Below are 21,065 nucleotides of genomic sequence, written 5' to 3' on the forward strand. Positions count from 1 at the left end.
AGAAAGCTGCCACATACACCACTGCATACATACTAGGCATGTCCGATCAATGAAAAAAATGTTTCAATTCTCGTTTCTAAAGTAGGGGGCACTGGCGCTTCGATATAGAAAGTATTTCCAATTTTTTTCACCCAAAAATTTCGGATATTTCCGAAAATTCGTAATGATTCTAAATGTTTCTAAAATGGTGGATGTGTATGCGCAATCGCTACACACCGGGCTTGTATGGCAATCTTCCATGTGGACGCAGAGGACGTTAGCCCCCACCTTTGCGTCCATTGTGGAAGCTTCTGATTGGCCATGTTAGGCTGCGCTAAGCTGCCATTCAAGGTAGGTTGTAGAAACAAAAAAAATTTAAAAAATATTTTTTAAAATATATTAAAAAAATGGGGGGGGGGGAATTAACGAAACATTAAGAGACAATTAGAGAATGGTCCCACAATGGTTTGAATTACATTGCTGGTTGAGCTGTGAGACAATGTCTCGGAATGCGTATCAAAAAGTGAGAACAATCCGAAATAATTCCGATATACGATTCAAAACGATTTTTTGGACATGTCTAATACATACATACCCGCATACATACAAACATTGACTTTTATTATATATATAGATATAAATATAGAGATATAGATATAGAAACATAGACAGGAAAATCTATAAATACTCTAAATAGCATTAGTCTGGTTGACCTCTCCGCTTCCCCCCAGACAATCCCCTTGCTCCCCACTTTTAATGTTAACTGACAGCCCAGTGAATTTGGATTTTATGCTTGAATCATCGAGTCAAAGCCATGAAGCATACATGCAGGAAATGTGTGTTGCGTGTGTATGTGTTCCCACCTAGCAGACCGAAGGCGGGATTGCCGGATTACTCACTTCAGCCGGAAGCAAAGTATACGAGTAGAACCGCTTCATCTTCGTCACCAGGTCGTCGTTGGAAAACGTGACGTATTCCACAAACTTCCTGTTCAGCAGAAACCAGTCCGAACCGCCGTCGACAGCGATGCCTTCTGGGATCTTGCGGTCCCCGAGGCGCCACATGTGGGTGTCGCACTCCAGGAAAAGCCGGTCCAGACCTTGTTTTCGAATGAACCTGGGAAAGAAAAAGAAGCATTAAAACCGATGTGGCGATTATATCATCATGGCTGAGTCTATGAGACTCAATCTCATAGGAGAGCAATCTAACAACATTGTTCAGCTAAAGTGGGCAGAAGTCCATCACCACTATCTCTATCAATACACATAATAAAAGTGAAAAATGTCCACCTACACAGATAGCCTCTCGCCTCCACAAACAGCTATAGTTTCTACTAGGCATGTCCGATCGATGAAAAAATGTTTCAATTCTCGTTTCAAAAGTAGGGGGTGCTGGCACTTCGATATAGAAAGTATTTCCGATTTTTTTCACCCAAAAATTTCGGAAATTTCCGAAAATTCGTAATGATTCTAAATGCTTCTAAAATGGTGGGCGCGCATGCGCAATCGCCCAAAAAAAAAAAAAGGGACCGGGGGGGGGGCTTTTACAGGGCTCTCCCGCCCTCATTTCTTGAGCTATCCTCATCAACCTTAGCCCCCACCTTTGCGTCCATCGTGGAAGCTTCTGATTGGCCTGGGAGCGGCAGCCATGTTAGGTTGCGCTAAGCTCCCATTCTAGGTAGGTTGCAGAAACAAAAAATTTTAAAAAATATTTTTAAAATATATTTTTTTAAAAAGGGGGGGGGGGGAAATTAACGAAACATTAAGAGACAATTAGAGAATGGGCCAACAATGATTCGAATTACATTGCTGGTTGCGCTGTGAGACAATGTCTCGGAATGCGTCTCAAAAAGCGAGAACAATCCGAAATAATTCCGATATACGATTCAAAACGATGCGCATGCGCGTCCGCCATTTTAGAAACATTTAGAATCATTACGAATTTTCGGAAATATCTAAAAATTTTGGGTGAAAAAAATCGGAAATACTTTCTATATCGAAGCGCCAGCGCCCCCTACTTTAGAAACGAAAATTGAAACATTTTTTTCATCGATCGGACATGCCTAGCATCTACACTGCACCCCATATTTTTGCAAAGCCTCCTTGGTTCGGACAAAGCCGTGGCTCTTGATCAATTAGGAGCTCCCTCCTTGATTACAATTCCTTTTAAATAACACAGAGCTGGGGAAAGAAACTGAACCACGTCATGGATCTAATTAAATGGAAAAAACCGAAACCCGGACACGGCAACTGTGATGCCTCTTTGCTATGTCAAGAAGACAAAAGCGGGATTTGGAAAAAAAAAAAAAACAACCTTTCCACAGACGAGCTTCTAATTTCACATTCTATTACAAAGAGATAATGGAAACGTCTTGCAATTTTAATGTGGCGTTCTAGAATCTCCAAATACGATATTGACGCAATTCTCTCCCAAATTAAATATTCATGCGCAGGAAAGGTTCAATCATTTACTTCCATTATTGGGGGAACTCTGGAATAAATATGGACTGTTTCCATAGATTATTTTTAGGGGAAGGATAGGTTGTCCACAGTTTCACATTTTATGCGCATTGGTTGTGTTTATGTGGCAGGGCTCAGACCGCATTGTAGTCGGTGGTCTGTGGCTTAGTCTCCACACCCGCATGTTATTTCTCGCACCCACTTTTTGCTTGATGGTCAAGCAGGGCTTCTTGTAAGTCAAGGCATGGTCTAAAGCAGGGGTCCCCAAACTTTTAAAACAGGGGGCCAGTTTACGGTCCCTCAGACCGCTGGAGGGCCGGACTATAGTTTTTTTAAAAAACCATGAACAAATTCCCATGCACACTGCACATATCTTATTTTGAAGTAAAAAAACAAAACGGGAACAAATACAGTCTCAATGTTAAATAATAATAATAATAATAATAATAATAATAATAATAATAAGGGTTGGAAGAGACCTCTTGGGCCATTGAGTCCAACCCCCTTCTGCCTTTGTGCACCAAAAGCACAAGCAAAGCACCCCTGACAGATGGCCACCCAGCCTCAATGTTAATAATATAATAATAATAATAATAATAATAATAATAATAATAATAATAATAAAGAGGTTTGGACGAGACCCTTTGGGCCATTGAGCCCAATCCCCTTCTGCCTCTGTGCACCAAAAGCACAAGCAAAGCACCCCTGACAGATGGCCACCCAGCCTCAATGTTAATAATATAATAATAATAATAATAATAATAATAATAATAATAATAAAGAGGTTTGGACGAGACCCTTTGGGCCATTGAGCCCAACCCCCTTCTGCCTCTGTGCACCAAAAGCACAAGCAAAGCACCCCTGACAGATGGCCACCCAGCCTCAATGTTAATAATAATAATAATAATAATAATAATAATAATAATAATAAAGAGGTTTGGACGAGACCCTTTGGGCCATTGAGCCCAATCCCCTTCTGCCTCTGTACACCAAAAGCACAAGCAAAGCACCCCTGACAGATGGCCACCCAGCCTCAATGTTGTTAATAAATAATAATAATAATAATAATAATAATAATAATAATAATAAATCACACAGTCCTAAATGCTTGGGAAGTGGTCAACTTGTGATTTTGTGATAGGAAATCCAGCTTATATATATCTCGTTTGCTGTGTTATACTGTGTCCTTCTGTCAATAATAATAATAATAATAGTAGTAGTAGTAGTAGTAGTAAAGAAGGTTGGAAGAGATCCCCTTGGGCCATTTAGTCTAATCCCCTTCAGCCTTTGTGCACCAAAAGCACTAGAAAAGCACCCCTAATAATTAATTAAATAATAATTAAAATACAATTATAAACAAGCAAAGCTTTGGAAGGCATGCACCAGGCCAGGGAGGAGGTGGGAAAGGCATGTGGAGGAGGGGGGGGCCGCCACCGTGGGGGGCGGATAAATGGCTTCGATGGGCCGCATGTGGCCCCCGGGCCTTAGTTTGGGGACCCCTGGTCTAAAGTGACTCGAAGGTATGTTGTTGTGCTGCAATGCTCCAGTGCGATTCCTTCCCAGGTCATCCTCAGAGCTCGAGATGCTTGTCTAATCTTAAGATGAAAAGCACACGTCTGTCTTTTAGATGGATTCGGAACCAGCCGGTTTCCTTGTCATAGGCAGTAAGAGCAGCTAAAGCTTCAGAGAGATTCTGTTCAACCCTTTCAAAGCTCTCTGCTTGAGCGGTGATGGCACCATCGTCACCATAGATGAATCTCTGCGTCTACGTTTTAGATGGATTCAGAATCAGCTGGTTTCCTTGTCATAGGCAGTAAGAGCACCTAAAGCTTCAGAGAGCTTCTGTTCAACCATTTCGAAGCTCTCTGCTAAAGCGAGATTAATCTCTGTGTCTGTGTTTTAGATGGATTTGGAATCAGCTGGTTTTCCCTGTCATAGGCAGTAAGAACACCTAAAGCTTCAGAGAGCTTCTGTTCAACCATTTCGAAGCTCTCTGCTAAAGCGAGATTAATCTCTGTGTCTGTGTTTTAGATGGATTTGGAATCAGCTGGTTTTCCCTGTCATAGGCAGTAAGAGCACCTAAAGCTTCAGAGAGTTGTTCAACCATTTCAAAGCTCTCTGCTTGGGCGGTGATGGCACGATCATCACCATAGATGAAACTCTGCGTCTGCGTTTTAGATGGATTCAGAATCAGCTGGTTTCCTTGTCATAGGCAGTAAGAGCACCTAAAGCTTCAGAGAGCTTCGGTTCAACCATTTCAAAGCTCTCTGCTTGGGCGGTGATGGCACGATCGTCAGCATAGATCAATGATGGGCAACCTTTTGCGCTTGGTGTGTCAAAATTCACCAAAAAAACCTAGCATGATTTGGGTGGTGTGTCACTTTGAGAAAAAAAACAACAACCATAATTTCGCAATATGTATAGTTTAAATAACAAAAATATATAATTGTAATATATAACTGTATTTCATAAATCAAAAACTATTTACTACCCTTATTTCCATGTACAACAATCTATGGGACCTCGTGCAGTTTCCACGCTGATTTCTCTCTATTCTAGTTTCAAAGTAGTCATGAATAATAAATAATATAATAATAATATACTAGTAATAATATAATAATATACTACAATAATAATAGAATGATTATATATATATACTAGCTTTGCCCGGCCACGCGTTGCTGTGGCTTATGGGAATCCTTTGTTGGCCAGGTGGAATAGCAGTGAATAGCCTTGCAGTCTCAAAGCCTGGCTGTTTTCTGGAGTAGCTGGAGCTTTTTGTTGTATGAACGTAGAGGCATGGATGAGGGGTTGTGCTGCCAAGTTTAGTGTTTCTGGGATGTGTAGTTTTGTTGTTTTGTCCTAGGCTGAAATTTCATTACCTATATATATATATATATATATATATAGATATAGATATTCTTGTACTGATTCTGTCTGCTGTGCTTTGATGAGTTCCTTTGAGTTCCTGGGCTGCAAGGATCAGGCCTTCTATCTCCTTCTTCAGGGTCCCATTTGTATTATTATTATTATTATTATTATTATTATTATTATTATTATTATTATTATTATTATTATTTTATTGTATGACACAGCAAACAAGATAGATATGCTGGATTTCGTTTCACAAAACCACAAGTCGAACACTTCCCAAGTGTCTAGGACTGTGTGATGTATTTTCGGATGATGTGTGCAGATCCCAGTCGGGTGGCCTTTTGCAGTTGGCAGATCAGGATTTTGTCAATGTCTATTGTTTCCAAATGCCGGCTGAGATCTTTTGGCACGGCACCCAGTGTGCCCATCACCATCGGGACCACCTGCACTGGTTTCTGCCAGAGTCTTTGCAGTTCAATCTTGAGGTCCTGATAGTGGCTGATTTTTTCCTGTTGTTTTTCATCAATGCGACTGTCACCTGGGATGGCGACATCCATGATCCAAACCTTGTTCTTTTCCACAACTGTGATGTCTGGTGTGTTGTGTTCCAGAACTTTGTCAGTCTGGATTCGGAAGTCCCACAGTATCTTTGCGTGTTCATTTTCCACAACCTTTGCAGGTTTGTGATCCCACCAGTTCTTTGCTGCTGGGAGGTAGTACTTGAGGCATAAGTTCCAATGAATCCTTTGGGCCACATAGTTGTGCCTCTGTTTGTAGTCTGTCTGTGCAATTTTCTTACAGCAGCTGAGGATATGATCCATGGTTTCGTCGGTTTCCTTGCACAGTCTGCACTTTGGGTCACTGGCTGATTTTTCGATCTTGGCCTGAATGGCCTTTGTCCTGATGTCTTGCTCCTGGGCTGCAAGGATCAGGCCTTCTGTCTCCTTCTTCAGGGTCCCATTCGTGAGCCAGAGCCAGGTCTTCTATTATTATTATTATTATTATTATTATTATTATTATTATTATTATTATTAATGGCCTTTGTCCTGATGTCTTGCTCCTGGGCTGCAAGGATCAGGCCTTCTGTCTCCTTCTTCAGGGTCCCATTCGTGAGCCACAGCCAGGTCTTCTATTATTATTATTATTATTATTATTATTATTATTATTATTATTATTAATTGCCTTGTCCTGATGTCTTGCTCCTGGGCTGCGAGGATCAGGCCTTCTGTCTCCTTCTTCAGGGTCCCATTCGTGAGCCACAGCCAGGTCTTCTATTATTATTATTATTATTATTATTATTATTATTATTATTATTAATGGCCTTTGTCCTGATGTCTTGCTCCTGGGCTGCAAGGATCAGGCCTTCTGTCTCCTTCTTCAGGGTCCCATTTGTGAGCCAGAGCCAGGTCTTCTCCTTATCAGCTTTTCCTTCAATTTTGTCAAGGAACTTTCCATGCAATGTTTTGTTGTGCCAGCTGTCAGCTCTAGTTTGTAGTGCGGCTTTCTTGTACTGATTCTTTGTCCGCTGTGCTTTGAGGAGTTCCTTTGAGCTCCTGGGCTGCAAGGATCAGGCCTTCTGTCTCCTTCTTCAGGGTCCCATTTGTATTATTATCATTATTATTATTATTATTATTATTATTATTATTATTATTATTATTATAATAACGTGCTCTGCTGGGAGAAACACCCCCGTATTCAAAGCCCGAAAGACAAGTCAAATGGCTCTTCTGGGAATCGCTTAAATCCCACTCCTGACTCCGCAATATCACCCATGGGACTCATTACGTCTCGCTGAAACTGATTTTTTTTAAAAAAGGGAAAGAAAACTTTGAAATTTCACTCTCGAGAAGTATCCTGAAATGAAAAATGGGAGAACGAGGGCCACGAAACCGGCTCTGCCCATTAATCTAAACATTAATCATTATAACGACATCCCGAAATTGCGAAGTCTAAATGGCAACACTCTCTTGTCTTCCTTAAAATTAACAAGCAAGTGATTTGTTGGTCGTATTTACTCACAAACCATTTGTCAGTGTTTACTTTCAGCATAAGGCTTGAAAGGCCATCTATTTTGGAGCGAAGAGGCGCTTTCAGTACCAAAAAAATCAGTATTTTTTTCCAGGACATGAATGGAAAAGGCTGCTCTGTCCCGGTCCGAGTCTCTTGAAAGAAGAGGCTTTCTCAGGTCGGCTTGACTCAGTCTCTAAAAGAAGATACTGTACTGACGAGAATGAAATACTCACAAAAACTCCATTCAGCTCTATTTATCTTTCGGTTTCCACCTTTTGGTTTCCTAACAGGAGCCCAGTGTTGTTGCATCAGTAGTTTTCCAGATGCAAACACAACAAACAGCCCTTCTTTTCATACTAGCAGGCCTTGTCGGAACACGAGGGACACTCGCTTTCGTAGCGACAACGATTTGGATATTTCAGTTTAGAAGAAAAGAGATTCCACCTCAACGCTGCAAAGAACTTCTGTTCCTATTTACAGTATTTATTTATTTACAGTATTTATATCCCGCCCTTCTTTCTCACCCCGAAGGGGACTCAGGGCGGATTACAATGAACACATATATGGCAAACATTCAATGCCAACAGACAAACAACATACATTAGACAGACTCAGAGGCATTTTTTAAACATTTTTCCAGCTTCACGATTCCGGCCACAGGGGGAGCTGTTGCTTCACCGTCCAGTAGTGGCTGTACTTCCTCATTCCTTTCCTCATGTTTTGCTGGCAGTTTTATGGTGTTGTAAATTAGCCTCCCGCATAAAGCGTCCCTAAATTTCCCTAATTAACAGATGCAACTGTCTTTCGGGGCTGCATAGGTCAACAGCAAGCCGGGACTATTTAATGGTCGGAGGCTTAACCCGACCTGGGCTTCGAACTCATGACCTCTCGGTCAGTAGTGATTTATTGCAGCTGGTTACTAGCCAGCTGCGCCACAGCCCGGCCCCTATAAAAGCACCAGCCAGCCTAGTTGGGAATTCTGGGCGCTGAAACCCAAAACACCCGGAAGATCAAACTTTGAGTACCACTATACAACTGAATGGACCGGGCTGTGGCTCAGCTGATTAGTAGCCAGCTACGAAGGTTGAATGAAAAGTAATGCCTCCACCTTCATTACTTGGGTTTGGATGGGAATATTTTAATAAATACTATGGTTTGAACCATCCTATCAAGATACAGAGGAAACTCCATTACCTTGCGTTATCTCTTCCATGTGACTTCAAGAAGTTCATATCTCGATATCGGGACAGGAAGGCGACGAGCTGATCATTTGTCCTGTAAAACAAGGGGACCATTTAAAATAAACAGACTATATGTACCGTATATATGCTCGAAGATAAGCCGAGTTTTTCAGCCCTTTTTATGAGCTGGAAAAGCCTCCCCTGGCTTATAATCGGGTCAAGGTCAAACTGGCAGCAGAGCCTGGAGGCCGTTGCTTACAATATATGATCTATTTATCTCTCATCTTACCCTCCCTTATCAGTGTTTGCTTTTCTGTTACTTGCAATATATGATTTATCTCTCATCTTATCCTCCCTTATCAGTGTTTACTTTTCTGTTACTTGCAATATATGATATATTTATCTCTCCTCTTACCCTCCCTTATCAGTGTTTACTTTTCTGTTACTTGCAATATATGATCTATTTATCTCTCATCTTACCCTCCCTTATCAGTGTTTGCTTTTCTGTTACTTGCAATATATGATCTATTTATCTCTCATCTTACCCTCCCTTATCAGTGTTTGCTTTTCTGTTACTTGCAATATATGATATATTTATCTCTCCTCTTACCCTCCCTTATCAGTGTTTACTTTTCTGTTACTTGCAATATATGATCTATTTATCTCTCATCTTACCCTCCCTTATCAGTGTTTGCTTTTCTGTTACTTGCAATATATGATATATTTATCTCTCCTCTTACCCTCCCTTATCAGTGTTTACTTTTCTGTTACTTGCAATATATGATCTATTTATCTCTCATCTTACCCTCCCTTATCAGTGTTTGCTTTTCTGTTACTTGCAATATATGATCTATTTATCTGTCATCTTACCCTCCCTTATCAGTGTTTGCTTTTCTGTTACTTGCAATATATGATCTATTTATCTCTCATCTTACCCTCCCTTATCAGTGTTTGCTTTTCTGTTACTTGCAATATATGATCTATTTATCTCTCATCTTACCCTCCCTTATCAGTGTTTACTTTTCCGTTACTTGCAATATATGATCTATTTATCTCTCCTCTTACCCTCCCTTATCATTGTTTACTTTTCCAAAGCCTCCCTCGCTCTTAACCAAGGGAATGTTTTGAAAAGGGAAAGAAGCCGTTGCAAGTCAGGAAGAATATATATATATATATATATATATATATATATATATATGTATACTAATTAATCCTATAAAAGCATTTTCCTATGAAACATTTGTTAATCTCTGCTACAGATATATAGGCATGTCGCCCTGCAAGCCTTTGCAATCCCTATGTACCTTTATATTTCTATCTATCTATCTATCTATCTAGCTAGCTACATTAATTTTATATATGAATTTCCCCCTCACATGTTTGCAAGTCTTTGCAAATCCTCTATACATATAGATATCTAGAGATTTCCATGTATCTGTATATCTTTATCTGTGTGTCTACATTATTTTATATATGAATTTTCGCCTCACATATTTGCAAGTCTTTGCAAATCCTATGCAGATATAATTATCTATATATAGAGAGATGTCTAGATAGATATATATGAATATAGATATGTAAGTCTTGCAAATATATCAGGAAGGAAATGCACATATATATATATATATATATATATATATATATATATATATATATATATATATATGACTCCACCCTTTCCTGGATCAGTGGGTCAGTGTTTCCTTTTTTATTCCACCATCAAGCTTTCTATCAGATGGACGTGAGAGAGAGACTTGGCTCTAAAAGCCCTTGATTAAGTTACCTCTCAGCACCAATTCTGAGGTTCTTACCCTGAGACTTATGCTTCATTTTTCAGGGCCAACCTGAACGATGTTGAGGAGTCTCAAGAGCCTTCAAATCAGTCCTTTGGCAGGAAGACTGTCTTCAAACATATGCCATTTGGACTGAGGCTGAGGATTACTCCGGCATTCACAGCCATTGAGAAAGAGGGACCTGGAAAAGCTTCTCAGCTGTAGAGCTCCTTGGACTTAAAACAACCATAGACTGTAATGTATACTTTCCTTTATCCCTTTGAAACTTCTAGCTTATTGCCTTAAAAGGATAAGTTTTTGTGAACAATAAAACCAGTTTTGAGTTATCTACTAGGCATGTCCAATCGATGAAAAAAATGTTTCAATTCTCATTTCTAAAGTAGGGGGCGCTGGCGCTTTGATATAGAAAGTATTTCTGATTTTTTCACCCAAAAATTTCGGATATTTCCGAAAATTCGTAATGATCCTAAATGTTTCTAAAATGGCGGACGCGCATGCGTAATCACAAAAAAAAAGGAACCGGGGGGGGGGGACTTTTACAGGGCTCTCCCGCCCTCATTCTTGAGCTATCCTCATCAACCCTAGCCCCCACCTTTGCGTCCATCGTGGAAGCTTCTGATTGGCCGGGGAGCGGCAGCCATGTTAGGCTGCGCTAAGCTCCCATTCTAGGTAGCTTGCAGAAACAAAAGAAAAATTAAAAAATATTTTAAAAAATATATTTTTTTAAAAATTTGGGGGGGGGGGGAATTAACGAAACATTAAGAGACAATTAGAGAATGGGCCAACAATGGTTCGAATTACATTGCCGGTTGCGCTGTGAGACAATGTCTCGGAATGCGTATCAAAAAGCGAGAACAATCCGAAATAATTCCGATATACGATTCAAAACGATTTTTTGGACATGTCTATTATCTACAGTGTTTTGGTCCTTGGGAGTTCCAGTTTCCCTAAAGGAGGGCAAGAAGCAATCCCCTGGGGAAAGATGTAACATCTATGCCTCTTTCGCTAAGAGTTATAGCCCTAGGCGCAATGGCTCACTAGTTCTCCCTCTGTGTAACTTGGACGTTGGTCGAACGGTGCCTCGCTCGCAATGCACAAAAACGTCTTACAATGTTTCCCTACCTGAAGTAGTCTCACAGCCAGCGCATACAACACCGTGGTCATGTGTTGCTACACATCTGTAGGACTCCGATAAGGGCTAGAGAAGCCCTTTCTGATTCGGCATTGCAAACAAGAGAATAATTGCACCGCCAAATGTATTCCTCGCATCCTTCTCAGCAGAGTGAAGGATGTGAAGTGATGAGAAGGAAGCACACACTCGGGCAAAACAAAGGCAGAAAGGTTTCCGTATCAGTCGCTGCAAGAAGGGCCTTGGACCCACTTAACAGCCACACACCGCATTGTGATATTTACAACGGGGCTGCTGGCGTTTTTCTGCAGCTCTTAATATAAGAAAAAAACAACAACACTCAAAGACATGGTGTGTGTTTTGGATAAACACCTGAAGCCGCAGTGCTTATTCAGAGCTTATCTATGCTTTGCCAGAGAGTTTTGCATCTTTTAAACTCAGCCAAAATATCTTACGAACAAGGCCCAGGCGGATTTGGCCAGAACAATACTTTACTTCAGCAAATAGGAACACCTGGCCACTCTAAACGAATTCAAGTCGCCAGGGCCAGACCAGCTACATCCAAGAGTAGTGAAGGAACTAGCGGAAGTTATTTCAGAACCACTGGCAATTATCTTCGAGAGTTCTTGGAGAACGGGAGAAGTCCCAGCAGATTGGAGGAGGGCGAATGTGGTCCCTATTTATCTTCAAGAAGGGAAAAAAGAACGACCCAAACAATTACCGTCCGGTCAGCCTCACATCAATACCAGGCAAAATTCTGGAAAAGATCATCAAGGAAGTGGTCTGCGAACACTTAGAAACAAATGCGGTCATTGCTAATAGTCAACATGGATTTACCAAAAACAAGTCATGCCAAACTCATCTGATCTCTTTTTTCGATAGAGTTACGAGTTGGGTCGATACAGGGAATGCTGTGGATGTAGCGTACCTGGATTTCAGTAAGGCCTTCGACAAAGTCCCCCACGACCTTCTGGCAAGGAAACTAGTAAACTGTGGGCTAGACAAAACTACGGTTAGGTGGATCTGCAATTGGCTAAGCGAACGAACCCAAAGGGTGATTCTCACCAATGCGTCGTCTTCATCATGGAAAGAAGTGACAAGTGGAGTGCCGCAGGGCTCCGTCCTGGGCCCGGTTCTGTTCAGGATCTTTATTAACGACTTAGACGAAGGGTTAGAAGGCACGATCATCAAGTTTGCAGACGACACCAAACTGGGAGGGATAGCTAACACTCCAGAAGACAGGAGCAGAATTCAAAACGATCTTGACAGACTAGAGAGATGATTGGCCGAAACTAACAAAATGAAGTTCAACAGGGACAAATGCAAGATACTTCACTTCGGCAGAAAAAATGGAAATCAAAGATACAGAATGGGGGACGATGCCTGGCTTGACAGCAGTGTGTGCGAAAAAGACCTTGGAGTCCTCGTGGGGAAGAAGTTAAACATGAGCCAACAATGTGATGCGGCAGCTAAAAAAGCCAATGGGATTCTGTCCTGCATCAAGAGGGGAATAGCGTCTAGATCCAGGGAAGTCCTGCTCCCCCTTATTCTATTCTGCCTTGGTCAGACCACACCTGGAATATTGTGTCCAATTTTGGGCACCACAGTTGAAGGGAGATGTTGACAAGCTGGAAAGCGTCCAGAGGAGGGCGACTAAAATGATGAAGGGTCTGGAGAACAAGCCCTATGAGGAGCGGCTTAAAGAGCTGGGCATGTTTAGCCTGCAGAAGAGAAGGCTGAGAGGAGACATGATAGCCATGTACAAATACGTGAAGGGAAGTCCTAGGGAGGAGGGAGGGAGCTTCCTTTCTGCTGCCCTGCAGACTAGGACACAAGGGAACAAGGGCTTCAAACTACAGGAAAGGAAGGAGATTCCACCTGAACATCAGGAAGAACTTCCTCACTGTGAGAAGGGCTGTTCACCAGTGGAACTCTCTGCCGCGGACAGTGGTGGAGGCTCCTTCTTTGGAGGCTTTTAAGCAGGGGCTGGATGGCCATCTGTCGGGGGTGCTTTGAATGCGATTTCCTGCTTCTTGGCAGATTGGGGTTGGACTGGATGGCCCATGTGGTCTCTTCCAACTCTACTATTCTATGATTCTATGATTCTATGAAATACACAGAAGGTTTTGAATTATGCATATTTATAAAGGAGATTCAGTGGGCCTTCGGGTCATTTCTGATTTATGGCAACCCTATCACAAAGGATTTTCCGAGCAGAATTTGCTCAGAATACGTTAGCCTTCCTCCGAAGCAGAGAAAGTGGGGCTGGCCCAAGACCCTGTCTACACTGCCATATAACCCAGATTATCAAAACAGATCATGCACATTATCTACTTTGAACTTGTTTTATTTGTTGTGTCAGAAGTGAATTGAAAATACACTTATAATGTATAGAAAAACCACAAACAGAATTAAAAACTAGATTATGAGATCATCTAGATCAGGGGTCCCCAAACTAAGGCCCGGGGGCCGGATGCGGCCCTCCAAGGTCATTTACCTGGCCCCCGCCCTCAGTTTTATAATATAATATATTGTATATACATATAATATTGATAATTATATTATAATGTAATACAATATAACACTAATAATAATACCATATAATAATACTAATTATATAGTCTATATTACATATAATATTACTAATAATATTACAGTATAGTGGTATAGTTCAATAAAGTAATATATAATGCTAATATTGTGCTATGCTAATAATATAATATATTGTATGTACATATAATTTGTAAGCCACTCTGAGTCCCCTTTGGGGTGAGAAGGCTGTGATACAAATGTACTAAATAAATGCAGTAAATAAATAAATAATAAATAAATACATTTTAGACTTAGGCTCACCCAAAGTCTGAAATGACTTGAAGGCACACAACAACAACAACAACAACAACAACAATCCTAATTAACTTGACTATCTCATTGGCCAGAAGCAGGCCCAATATTGTATTGTTCTTTCATTGTTCTTCTTCTTCTTGTTGTTGTTTTTGCACTACAAATAAGACATGTGCAGTGTGCATCGGAATTTGTTTTTTTTGTTTTTTTCAAATGATAATCCGGCCCCTCCACAGTCTGAAGGATCGTGGACCGGCCCTCTGCTTTAAAAGTTTGAGGACCCCTGATCTAGATGGTCTTTGAGGGTCCCTTTCCTTACCAATGGTCTTATGAGACCATCTAGATGGTCTTTGGAGGTCTCTTTGCTTAGCTACGGCCTTATGAAACCATCTGGATGGTCTTTGAGGGTCTCTTTCCTTACCTATGGTCTTATGAGATTGTCTAGATGGCCTTTGGGGACCTCTCTCCTTACCAATGGTCTTATGAGACCATCTAGATGGTCTTTGGAGGTCTCTTTGCTTAGCTACGGCCTTATGAAACCATCTGGATGGTCTTTGAGGGTCTCTTTCCTTACCTATGGTCTTATGAGATTGTCTAGATGGCCTTTGGGGACCTCTCTCCTTACCAATGGTCTTATGATACCATCTAGATGGTCTTTGGAGGTCTCTTTGCTTAGCTACGGCCTTATGAAACCATCTGGATGGTCTTTGAGGGTCTCTTTCCTTACCTATGGTCTTATGAGATTGTCTAGATGGCCTTTGGGGACCTCTCTCCTTACCAATGGTCTTATGAGACCATCTAGATGGTCTTTGGAGGTCTCTTTGCTTAGCTACGGCCTTATGAAACCATCTGGATGGTCTTTGAGGGTCTCTTTCCTTACCTATGGTCTTATGAGATTGTCTAGATGGCCTTTGGGGACCTCTCTCCTTACCAATGGTCTTATGATACCATCTAGATGGTCTTTGGAGGTCTCTTTGCTTAGCTACGGCCTTATGAAACCATCTGGATGGTCTTTGAGGGTCTCTTTCCTTACCTATGGTCTTATGAGATTGCCTAGATGGCCTTTGGGGACCTCTCTCCTTACCAATGGTCTTATGAGACCATCTAGATGGTCTTTGGAGGTCTCTTTGCTTAGCTACGGCCTTATGAAACCATCTGGATGGTCTTTGAGGGTCCCTTTCCTTACCTATGGTTTTATGAGATTGTCTAGATGGCCTTTGGGGACCTCTCTCCTTACCTATGGTCTTATGAGACCATCTAGATGGTCTTTGAGGGTCCCTTTCCTTATCTATGGTCTTCTGATGGCCTGATGAGATCATCTAGATTATCCTTGAGGGTCCCCTTCCTTACCTATGGTCTTATGAAACTGCAAATAGTCTTCGAGGTCCCTTTCCTTATCTATGGTCTTCTGCTGGCCTGATGAGATCATTTAGATGGCCTTTGAGGGTCTGATTCCTTATCTATGGTCTTATGAAACCATGTAGATGGTCTTTGAGGGTCCCTTTCCTTATGTATGGTCTTCTGGTGGCCTTATGAGATCATCTAGATGGCCTTTGGAGGTCTCTTGGCTTACTTATGGTCTGATGAGATCTGGATTATATGGCAGTGAAGAAGGGGCCTCAGGAAAATGAGATGTTCCCCCGACATCCTGCAAGTGGCCTCTTCCCGATCTAGAGTCCATTCCAGTCTATTTTGTTTGCTTTAACTTTTGTGAGTTGCCTGGAGTTCTGGAAGGAATAAGTCATGGTTGGAATCCTCCCATGAGGCATGCTTTGCCTTGGTGCTTCTCCCCACCCTTGTCCCACCACCTCCCTTTTGAGGAGAAGCAAAAGGGAAAGGACCAAATAATAGCCTCCTTGATCCAGACCTCAGGGTGCAGTTTAAATCAATTTAGACCAAACAAGAACATTCCTCCTTGCCAGAAAATCCACAGTGCAGAACACAGAGAAGCTTGTACTCTGGGGCATAGCTAATAAGTAAATGCATCTTATGACAGTGCTAAACAACTCCCATGACTTGCATATTATTTGGTCTGACCTTTCTTTAAAGACCAGCCATTAGCTTGTTGGCAGTCGGTTTCTATCGAGCCCATCTGGACGACATTAAAAAACAACCCGAACAATTTATGAACTGTTTCATACCCGTGTTGTCCCCCGATGAACTGCAAAGGTGGTTTGTGTAGCACCTGGATATAAAAATGCTGCTTTAGATCAGGATTATTTTTCCATCCAGGTCAGTATTATTTACTCTGATTGGCAGCAGAGCTTATTACTTACTAGGGGCTTCCAAATCTTCCTTTTTTTTTATCGTAACTAAAAGTTTTCCCCTGATGTTAAGTCTAGTTGTGCCCGACTTTGGGAGTTGGTGCTCATCTCCATTTCTAAGCCAAAGAGCCAGCGTTGTCCGTAGACACCTCCAAGGTCATGTGGCCACTGGCATGACTGCATGAAGTGCCGTTACCTTCCCGCCAGAGTGGTACCTATTGATCTACTCACATTTGCATGTTTTCGAACTGCTAGGTTGGCAGGAGCTGGGGCTAACAGCGGGAGCTCACTCCGCTCTCTGGATTCGAACCGCTGATCTTTTAATCAGCAAGTTCAGCAGCTCAGCAGTTCAACCCGCTGTGCCATCAGGTGCTCCCATTTAGCACCTGATTTAGATTGTATCTAAATTGTAAGTCAAATTTCAAATTTATTTAATGCTTAGACCATAGGTCTTTCGCATGCAAGACAAACAAACAAATACACAAAAGCCAGACCATCAAATACAATATAAAACATGCCATTAAAACCCTAAGTTTCATAAGTTTTGTATATACTGAAGGGACCATAAACCAGAAAATAGTAAACTTTTGCAAATGTGGCTTTGCCTCTGCACATGCCCGTCCCTTCCTGTGAGCTGGTGCCTTTCTCCAGGAAGTTCCAAGACCAAAAGTTAGCTTGAAATCAACAAGTGAGGTCACCGGTATCACTTATGCCAAAGTAAGCGTGGAAAGTGAGGAAGACCCTCAGCCATTGGTCAATTTTAGATAAGCCAAGGTATATATTCTTTGTTTGTTGCGACATGCTTTTGCAGCAGCCATTTGCATGGTACGGCTGTTCTGCCTTCTCATAGCTATGGTGAAAATAAACTTTCCTTTTTGCATCTCTGACGAGACTGGGTTTTCTGCCTGATTTCCCTCCTGAGCCAGGACCCATTGAAGGTACCGTATATACTCGAGTATAAGCCGACCTGAATATAAGCTGAGGCACCTAGTTTTACCACAAAAAAATGGGAAAACTTATTGACTCGAGTATAAGCCGAGGGTGGGAAATGCAGCAGCTACGGGTAAATTTCAAAAATAAAAATAAAATACTCCAGCTACTCCAGAAAATGGCCAGGCTTTGAGGTTGCAAGGCTATTCCGTGCTATTCCACCTGGAAAGGAGATTCCACCTGAACATCAGGAAGAACTTCCCCACTGTGAGAAGGGCTGTTCAGCAGTGGAACTCTCTGCCATGGAGTGTGGTGGAGGCTCCTTCTTTGGAAGCTTTTAAGCAGAGGCTGGATGGCCATCTGTCGGGGGTGCTTTGAATGAAATTTTCCTGCTTCTTGCAGGGGGTTGGACTGGATGGCCCGTGAGGTCTCTTCCAACTCTACGATTCTATGATTCTATGGTCAACAAATGATTCCCATAAGCCACAGCAACGCGTGGCCGGGCACAGCTAGTGTGTTCTATAATTGTAGCAAGTTTCATGCCAATTTATTTATTTATTTATTTATTTATAGCATTTATATTCATAGAATCATAGAATCATAGAATAGTATGATATGAGCCAAGCCCACACTCAGTTTCAAATCTTAGCCAAATCCTACCTGAAGCCAGGGAGCTAAAATGTCCGCCTGCTGCCTCTGCTTCTGCGAGAACCAACTGCCCTTCTGAGATCAGCCTCTGGCAAATAAAGCTTTCCCAGAAACTCAATTAACAGGGGACAATGCCTGCTGTCAATCAACTTAAGTACCTGGCTCTCTTTCAACACAACAGTCACACAACAGTTAGACTTTGACCACAGGAGCCAAGCCCACACTCACTTTCAAATCTTAGCCAAATCCTACCTGAAGCCAGGGAGCAAAAATGTCCGCCTGCTGCCGCTGCCTCTGCTTCTGCGAGAACCAACTGCCCTCCTGAGATCAGCCTCTGGCAAATAAAGCTTTCCCAGGAACTCAATTAACAGGGGACAATGCCTGCTGTCAATCAACTTAAGTACCTGGCTCTCTTTCAACACAACAGTTAGACTTTGACCACAGGAGCCAAGCCCACACTCAGTTTCAAATCTTAGCCAAATCCTACCTGAAGCCAGGGAGCAAAAATGTCCTCCTGCTGCCTCTGCTTCTGCGAGAACCAACATTCCGCCCTTCTCACCCCGAAGAGGACTCAGGGCGGATCACATTACACATATAGGCAAACATTTTATGCCTTTTAACATAGAACAAAGACAAACAAACATAGGCTCCGAGCGGGCCTCGAACTCATGACCTCCTGGTCAGAGTGATTCATTGCAATTAATTGCAGCTGGCTTGCTCTCCCGCCTGCGCCACAGCCCGAGCCTAATAGCTCTAACAACGAAGGAGAAAGAAGCCCTTGAATTTTGCCCATTGGCACAATCACTTAAGGAAAAGTAACGAAAAATTAGTTAGGGATAGGGACCCTGTCCAATTTCAGAAACACTTTAGAAATGATTTTGCCTAAATTTCGTAATGAGTACTGAAACATTGTTTCCATTGTGTGAACAGGCTTATTAGTCACCCTACCTGATGGGATAGTCGGCAGCACTGAGGTTGATGAAGAAGTCCCACTGCCAGTCTTTCATCTCCAAGAGGTCCTGCATGCTTTGCAGGTAAGTGGACAACAGGCTTGCTCCTCCCCAGATAGTTGCCATGCGCCAAGACGTGACTCTCACATTGGGATACTGGCTTGCAAACTGGAGCACTTGCCGATGCAGGTAATTGGAACGCTGGACGGGGAAGGAAAAAGAGAGAGACATGTTCAGGTAGAGTCCCGTCCGGTTGCAGACATGCAACTAAACCAGACAGCGATATTAACCCCTTCCATCACCAACTGCTGAACATAATACATTGATCTACTCACATTAGAATGTTTTCGAACTGCTAGGTTGGAAGGAGCTAGGGCTAACAGTGGGTACTTACCCTGTCCCGCGGATTCAAACTTCCAACCTTCAGCACAAGTTTGATTAACCCATTGTGCCACTTGCAGCACACTCCCACACTTAAGCGTGTGGTGTGGGAGAGGTTATAGACATTTAATTGTACTGAGCATGTTCAGACTCAGAACTCCATTTTGTAGTCAGACTGCTTTACACCTCAGTGGAGTAAGTGTGTGATGTGGGAGAGGTTATAGACATTTGATTGGACTGAGCATGTTCAGACTCAGAACTCCATTTTGTAGTCAGACTGCTTTACACCTCAGTGGAGTAAGTGTGTGATGTGGGAGAGGTTATAGACATTTGATTGGACTGAGCATGTTCAGACTCAGAACTCAATTTTGTAGTCAGTCTGATTTACACCTCAGTGGAGTAAGTGTGTGGTGTGGGAGGGGTTATAAATATTTGATTGGACTGAGCATGTTCCGACTCATAACTCCATTTTGTAGTCAGTCTGCTCTACACCTCCGTGGAGTAAGTGTGTGGTGTGGGAGGCGTTATAGACATTTGATTGTACTGAGCATGTTCGGGCTCAGAACTCCATTTTGTAGTCAGTCTGCTTTACACCTCAGTGGAGATGGATGCATGTCGCTTAAGTGGCTGAGAGGCAAAAGGAAAAGGCCTGAGGCTGTTAGGAATTGTGGGAGTTGCAGTCCAAACACCTGGAGGGCCAAAATTGGCCAAGGCCTGTTGTATACCTAGCCAGGGCTCTGATGTCTTCTGGTCTAGAAATTGTGTTCTCTCTTATTTTATTAGTTATCACAGCAGAACAGATAACAATTATGGGCAGGAAACATAAGAAGGACGAATGAAGACAGTCAAGAGGTAGGCATGGGAACTCCAAGGAGTAATACCTGTGTTGGTGACTAGACAAGGACAACAGATGGCGAGACTAACATTGCACAATCTGTGACATATTTTACCTTGTCAACATGAATGTAGTAAAAATGGTCTCTGTGGTAAATAGCCTTAAACATGCGTGTCAGTTGCCGAGACGCTCTGCCATGGACAACCAAGACAAAGGCGATCCGGACGGGGTTGGCCGGCATGTATTCGACGGAGTCTTCATCCCACTGGACGTTGTTGCTGGCTTTGCCTGTTTGGGAAACAAAACACAGTCAGAGTATCTGATTGGAAACAATCACTGCCGAAACAAGACATTGAGAATCCCTTTTTATTTGTTCCTTCACGTCATTACTACGCTGATCTGAAGGTGAATCTATCACAGTGTTTTCTTGACATGCTTTGTTCAGACCGCATTTGCCGTTGCGTTTTTCTGAAGCTGAGAGAAACAGAGTGATCCACCCAATGGGTTTTTATCACCAAGTAGGGATTTAGATCTAGTCTGTAAAGTTACAGTCCAAAGCTGAAATCACATGTTTCAGGAATAATTTATATTATCACAAAGGACTACCACCTCACCAGTTTCAAATGGGCGGCCAGGACTGGGATGGGCGGATTTACGAGCTCTGAGGCAGGGCTGAGCTTCTATCCCTGTCCTGGATGCAGGAGGCGGGGCTAGAGGAGGGGGCGGGGCCTCTTCTCAAGTGCCTGACGGGGCTGAGCCTCTATACCCCGCCCCTGTATTCTAACAAG

General features: G+C 42.4%; 1 protein-coding gene across 1 annotated transcript in view; it reads right to left on the reverse strand.

Annotated features, from left to right (window-relative positions):
• xylt1 (xylosyltransferase 1) overlaps positions 1-21,065 on the reverse strand; it is a 133,591-nt gene that overhangs the window by 34,698 nt on the left and 77,828 nt on the right. The window contains exons 4-7 of the mRNA XM_062964580.1: positions 20,393-20,565; positions 19,060-19,262; positions 8,517-8,597; positions 879-1,095 (exon numbers count right to left, since the gene is read on the reverse strand). Of these exons, the coding sequence (XP_062820650.1) occupies positions 879-1,095; positions 8,517-8,597; positions 19,060-19,262; positions 20,393-20,565 (674 nt within the window). The remainder of the gene's footprint in view (positions 1-878; positions 1,096-8,516; positions 8,598-19,059; positions 19,263-20,392; positions 20,566-21,065) is intronic.

The sequence above is a fragment of the Anolis carolinensis genome, unplaced genomic scaffold (assembly GCF_035594765.1).
Source record: "Anolis carolinensis isolate JA03-04 unplaced genomic scaffold, rAnoCar3.1.pri scaffold_13, whole genome shotgun sequence".
In the NCBI taxonomy this organism is placed as follows: Eukaryota; Metazoa; Chordata; class Lepidosauria; order Squamata; family Dactyloidae; genus Anolis; species Anolis carolinensis.